Source organism: Myotis brandtii, unplaced genomic scaffold (assembly GCF_000412655.1).
Source record: "Myotis brandtii unplaced genomic scaffold, ASM41265v1 scaffold720, whole genome shotgun sequence".
Taxonomy (NCBI): domain Eukaryota; kingdom Metazoa; phylum Chordata; class Mammalia; order Chiroptera; family Vespertilionidae; genus Myotis; species Myotis brandtii.
In genome coordinates, this window is record NW_005370839.1 from 98,207 (window position 1) to 104,090 (window position 5,884).

The 5,884-nt window shown below is 63.0% G+C and overlaps 1 protein-coding gene across 3 annotated transcripts in view; it reads left to right on the forward strand.

The window, feature by feature from the left end:
* LOC102260177 (splicing factor U2AF 65 kDa subunit) overlaps positions 1 to 5,884 on the forward strand; it is a 20,999-nt gene that overhangs the window by 2,646 nt on the left and 12,469 nt on the right. For all 3 annotated transcript variants that reach the window (XM_014530127.1, XM_014530129.1, XM_014530128.1), the window contains exons 4-5: positions 45 to 161; positions 259 to 397. In XM_014530127.1, coding sequence (XP_014385613.1) covers positions 45 to 161; positions 259 to 397 — 256 coding nt within the window. The remainder of the gene's footprint in view (positions 1 to 44; positions 162 to 258; positions 398 to 5,884) is intronic.

The following is a 5,884-nucleotide window of genomic DNA, read 5'->3' on the forward strand; positions in this document are numbered from 1 at the left end:
CCACCCCCTTCCCCGCCCCTCCCTGTCTCCTCTTCCCTCTGCAGGAGGCCATGATGGACTTCTTCAACGCCCAGATGCGCCTGGGTGGGCTGACGCAGGCCCCGGGCAACCCCGTCCTGGCTGTGCAGATCAACCAGGACAAGAACTTTGCCTTCTTGGAGGTGAGCGGGGAGGGGCGAGTCGCCGGTTTGCGCAGGGCTCCTGCCGCTGCTCCCTGACGGCTCACGCCTGCCCCTCCACCCGGTCTGTTTCCTTCAGTTCCGCTCAGTGGACGAGACCACCCAGGCCATGGCCTTCGACGGCATCATCTTCCAGGGCCAGTCGCTGAAGATCCGCAGGCCTCACGACTACCAGCCCCTGCCCGGCATGTCGGAGAACCCCTCTGTCTACGTGCCTGGTGAGTGGGGGCCCGGCCCGCCTGTCCCAGCCCGGCTGGCTGCTTGGGAAGCAGAGTGAGTGCTCTGGGCGCGTCTCCTCCATCCCCCAGACCTTTGGAGCTGGGGGCCTCCCCCCTTGGCAGAGGTGGCACGGGGCCAGCGGGTGAGCTGTCCGCTTGGGGATGCACAGCACAGCTTGTTGGTGGCGGGGCCAGGACCCAGCCAGTGTGGGAAAAAAATGGCCCCGGCTCGGGGCCCGGGGGCCGTGCAAGTGTGTGTGCACGTGCGTGTGCGTGCGTGCGTGCGCAGTCGGTTACTGCCCAGGGGCTCAGGCCCACACCCAGAGAAGACAGTTCAGGACATCGTGGGTTTTGTGCTTTTTTTTTTAACGTAAAGCAAAGTGGGGTTTGTTGAAGGTATACACCGCGAGGAGCGGGCCATCGGAGACTCGGGGCCCTGAGCTCCGGCTGATGTGGTTTAAACCACAAAGGTCCACTGGGCAGACACAGCCTCGGTTCTTGTCCCCTTGAGGGGAAGGTTTCCATCGAGACCAAGTGCAGGAGAGCAAGCAGGACGTTACTGACCACAGCAGACAGACTTAGGAGCCTGCAGCAAGGAGGGGCGTGGAGGAAGCAGCAGGAGAGCCGGGGCTGGGCGGCCTCCGAGAAAAGGGGGGTTCAGGGGTCAGCCCGGGAGGTGCTGCCACTGCCCGTGGCTCCCCCGGTGAAGTCTCATGGGGTCCCCTGGAGGTCAGGGCTATGGTGGGAGGGGCGAGCGGGGAAGGAATGGCACGTTGGGCTCCTGGAGGGAGAGTGCACGGGGCGTCACTTTCAGGGGCTTTTAGACCTGCTGCTGAGGGGCGGTCTTCCGGGCGGATCGATAGGATGTTCACCAGCTTCGTGCTGATGGACCAAAACGAGCTCATTCTCTTCATGGCACTTCATTGGACTTCCGGTCTCTGCCTCCCTGAGTGCGGGGGCTTCAGCTACTTACCCTCTGGTTGGGGAGACTTGCAAACCATTTCCTCTCCAGTGGCCTTGGTTTAGGGAAGATCGGATTTGCTAGGTGGACACAAACTGCTTTTTAACACCTGCCTCAGTTTCCCTGTTCTGTCGGTTCTGGTATTTTCCTGGCTTTTACTATTCTGTCACAGTTCCCCTCAGAGCCTTCCACCCCTAAGATCCACGAGGCCAGCTTTTCGGAGGAAAGGCTTTGTTGTGAGGCCAGCAGGCAGGAGGACAGGAGGCCAGGCTCAAACCGGCCTCCCTGGGAGGGTGCGGTGGGCTGAAGGGTGAGGAAGGGCGGGCTGGCGAGCGGCGGTCTTCCCACAGCAGCCCCTTCCGTGGGGAAGGTCCAGGGGATGGAGTCCGTCAGCCCGCTCTGGCTCTGGGTGTCCCTGGAGGTCAGTTCTGTGTGCATGCTGGGCCGTGTGACATGTAAGACTTACAAGGACATCGCGGTATCTTGGAAACAGGATTCGGCCAGTTTGAGCTGCTTACTTGGTTACAGGGGAAGCTAGTGTGGGTCCTGGGGCCCACCACCAGGTGTTCCCCCAGTTTTGTCTCTGTTCCGTGGACTCTGGTGCGGGAACCCCACGTCCCACCCCGTCCCACCCCGTCCCCCCCTGACCCGCAGCGAGTGCACCATCAGCCGGGAGGTGGCAGCAGGCCTGGGCCAGCACCCCTCCGTGTGGGCAGGGCCAGAGGAGATGTTTAGGCTGCGCAGGCTGTCCGCTCTCTGGAAGGTTCTACTCTGCGCTGTGGTTAGCAGCAGCGACCACACCTTCTGAGCGGCCATGCCACCCGCCCTGACCTTCCCAGGCCTGGACAGTGAGGTTTCGTGCCGTATTTATACGCCATGAAGTGAGCTCGCAGGCTTTCGAAATCGGGCAGGACTTGCCGCAGGGCAGGCTGTCGAAATCGGGCAGGACTTGCCGACAGGCGGGGTGTAAGTTAGGACCCAGGCCTGGGGTGGGAGGGGCCATGCCGCTGCGCGGGGGCGGGGCCTCAGGCCGCCTGAGTCGTTGCCCAGAGGTGGGCTGACAGGTGCTCTGCGTGGGGGTTGGGGCAGGGGGTCTGCCCGCTGGGGCGTGGCTCCGGAGGACGCCTTTTAGAAACTGGGCAGCTCTTCACTTGGCAGAGTGGTGGCGACGTGGGGTTCCAGAGGGCAGCACCTCGGGCTGGGTGCCCGCTCGTCCCCAGGGCTCCCCCACAGCGGTTTGGGTAGATTCGTTGCATCTCTGACATTTTGGAAACTGAGGTGTAACGCACACTGACCTCTAAGTATCAGTGTCTGGGAGCCGCTCCCAGGTAGGCTCTTCCCCGGAAACCCATGTGTCCTGCACAGTTATCATTGGGGAGCCCCCCCCCCCCCAGCTCCTGTGCCAGGCACTTCTTGGTGTGGTGCTTTGGGTTGCCTGGTGGCCTTTGTGACAGCCCTGTAGTAGGGTCGGCCAGTGACACCCAGGGCCAGTGTGGGCCCCGCCTGCCTTCTAGATGTTTATTGGCACTTGCCTGGCCGGCGTGGCTCAGTGGTTGAGTGGCAACCTATGAACCAGGAGGTCATGGTCCGATTCCCGGTCGGCATATCGGGTTGCAGGCTCCATCTCCAGTGTGGGGCGTGCAGAGGGCAGCCAGTCAATGATTCTCATCATTGATGTTTCACTCCCTTCCCCCTCTCTAAAATAAAAATATATATACTTTAAAACAGTAAATATTTACTGGCACCCAGCTGTGCCTACGCATTGCCCACGGTTTACACAGCTCTTACCCTGCAGTGGCCAACCTGGGTGATAACAGACCCCCGGCCGGCCCACAAGCTGGAAATACTCACCAGCCGGCCCTTGGGCAGTGGGAGCAGGAGCCGTTGCACAGGCTGGCGGGGCTCGGGCACTGCCGACTGGCTCCAGGGCCAGGCTGGGCGTCTGCTCGCCGGTTCCCTGTGCGGATGGAGACGCCTGTGTCCCAGGTCCTTGCCTGGAGGTGGCCGCACGGAGCCTGAGCAGCACTCAGGCAGCCACCGAGCTGCTCTTTGGGCGGTTTGGGCCCCACGCCTTGGCCCCGCCCACCGGGGGGCTGGCTGGAGCGGGACTCTGCCTGCAGGCTGAGCATCCTCTGGTCCTACTCTTTCTGTAATAAGGCTAGTGATTGGGTTTTCTGTTCTCCATTTTAAAAAGTCAGTTTTATGACTGAAGGGAAAAGCATTTCCTAAAACTCAGCAGGCGTTCTTTTTTTAAAGTATATCTTTATTGATTTCAGAGAGGGGGAGAGAGAGATGATGAGAGAGAATCATTGATCGGCTGCCTCCCGCACGCCCCCCACTGGGGATCAAGCCTGCAAACCTGGCACGTGCCCTTGCCAGGAATTGAACTTGGGACCCTTCAGTCCGCAGGCCGACGCTCTATCCCACCCAGCTAGGGCCCCAGTCGTTCCCGATGGGAAAGTCAGGACCCTGGGAGGCAGCTTCCTCATCTCTGCAGATGGGCACGGACCTGCAGCCAGACGCGCGTCATGGGGGCGGCGACCCTTAAACGCGTTCCCCTGAAGCCGGCCCCACCCAGTGCTGGCGGTGTCCTGTGAGCCTGTTAGATAAGACGTGGACAGGGGCAGGGAGAGCCCGAGTGTGTGCGGGCCGGGAGCACGTGACCTTTGGTGGGTGAATTCCCTTGGCTGTGAACTCCCGCCCACTGCCAGGCTCCCCCTGCAGGTCAGGGCCGAGTCCCACTCTGCCTCAGGGGGCGCCTGCCTGTGGGCTCCGCCCCGCCCTTCCTGGGCAAGGTTTTCTGTGCCAGACCCGCGGTCACCAGGCAGCCGTGGTCCGGCCGAGGCAGAAGGCAGAGGACACTGGCACGGACAAGACTGCTTGGTTGTCGGGTCCGTGCGGCCTTCGGGGAGGTGGCAGGGAGCAGGTGGAGGGGCAGCCGCAGGCGCGCTTGGAGGCTGTGCCTTATGTCAGAGGTTGTGGCAGATGTCGGGGGCTTGGTTTTGGCGCTGAGACCAGCCCAGGTTCCCAGTCGGCATTGCCCTTTCCTGGCCATGGGACCGTGAGAGGTCACTCTCCCTGCGTCAGAGCCCAGTGGCCACGAAGGGCCTCCGGGGCCGGGCCCCTCAGGCCCTGTGTGAAGGACACAGTTTGTGCGGATCGTCCCCTCCATGCACCCTCTGTGCTAGGTGCCACCTTCTCCCTCTGAGGCTCGGAGCCTCACTTAGCTCTGCAGTCCCCACCTGAACCCAGGGGCCTGTCTGGGGTGCCCGCAGCGCCCTCACTTCCCTGAGGTACGTGGCACTGCAGGTACCGGCCTGGGCCGGACGTCTGGGGTTCACCCGGCTCGGCCTCACCGGCCGGTGATGTAACCTCTGTCCACGTCCTCCGCTGTTGGGAAAGCCCTTAGTTCGCTGTGGAGTCGGGTGAGTGGCTCCTGGAGGCCCCTTCCTGCCTGTGTGAACTCAGGCCAGCACTCTCTCTGGTGCCTCAGTTTACCCCTGTCGCACTGGTAGGCTGTGGCGAGCATTGAGCTGTAGACTGAATGGGACCCAGGTGCCCGCCCTGTGGGGACTGCTCCGTCTGAGGTCCCAGCTCCCAGGGTGCTCTGCTCCTCCCCTTGGACAGGCTGGTCTATGGTGCTGGGAGTGGCTGGGTTGGTGCCAGCACTTCGGCAGGAGGCTGGGCAGGTCCGGCCCCGTCTCAGCCACGGTCTCAGGCACAGAGTCAGAGTCCCCGGGTGCTGACGGCCCCGGCCTGACCCTCCCCTCCTGCTTCGGCTTTTTGATTCATTTCTGATTTTTTGCCGTCGAAGAGGTAAACCCAGAGGAGGTAATAGCATTGGCGTTAGTGGCCCTGGGCTCTGCCTGGGCTGGGGAGTGGCCTGCTGCCCCCCGAGCTCCCTGACGGGGCAAGGCTCATGTTCGGGTTCCTCCGCTTCCTTGCTTTCCGGCCTTCGGGCCAGTCATGGGGCGCTCTGTGCCTCAGTTTCCCTGTGACAGGAGCCCCCAGCAGGGTTTCCCCAAAGCGCAGTGAGGATTGAGCGCGAGTGAGATACTAGCCCAGGTCCCGGGTTTGGGGAGCGCCCTGTGCTTGCTGCTGTCTCCCCTTTCGTGGGTGGTATTTCCCCGGGTGTCAGTGACGAGGGTGTCAGTGACTGGAGTTGCGGTGCAGGCACCGAAGGCCCGTAATTAATCACGTCAGAAAGTGCCGACAGCAGCAGTGGCTGCCTGCCCTGTCCCGAGCGCGTGAGCCTCAGGAGCACGCTGACGGGCTGACGGGGTGGAGGACCCGTGTCTCAATCCAGGCGGCTGGTCAGGCTGCACCCCTGGGAGGCCGAGGGGTCTGTAGGGAGCAGAGGGCTCTGGCGTTGCTGGGAGGGTGTGCTTCCTCCCGGGCAAGGGGGTGAGGGAGCTCTGCCACCTCCTGGGTGCTCAGCGGAAGCGGCCCCCCGAGGGCTGTGCCCCCTGAGGGCTGTGCCCCCTGAGGGCTGTGCGCTGGGCTCTGGGGTGGAGTGGTCAGGGCTC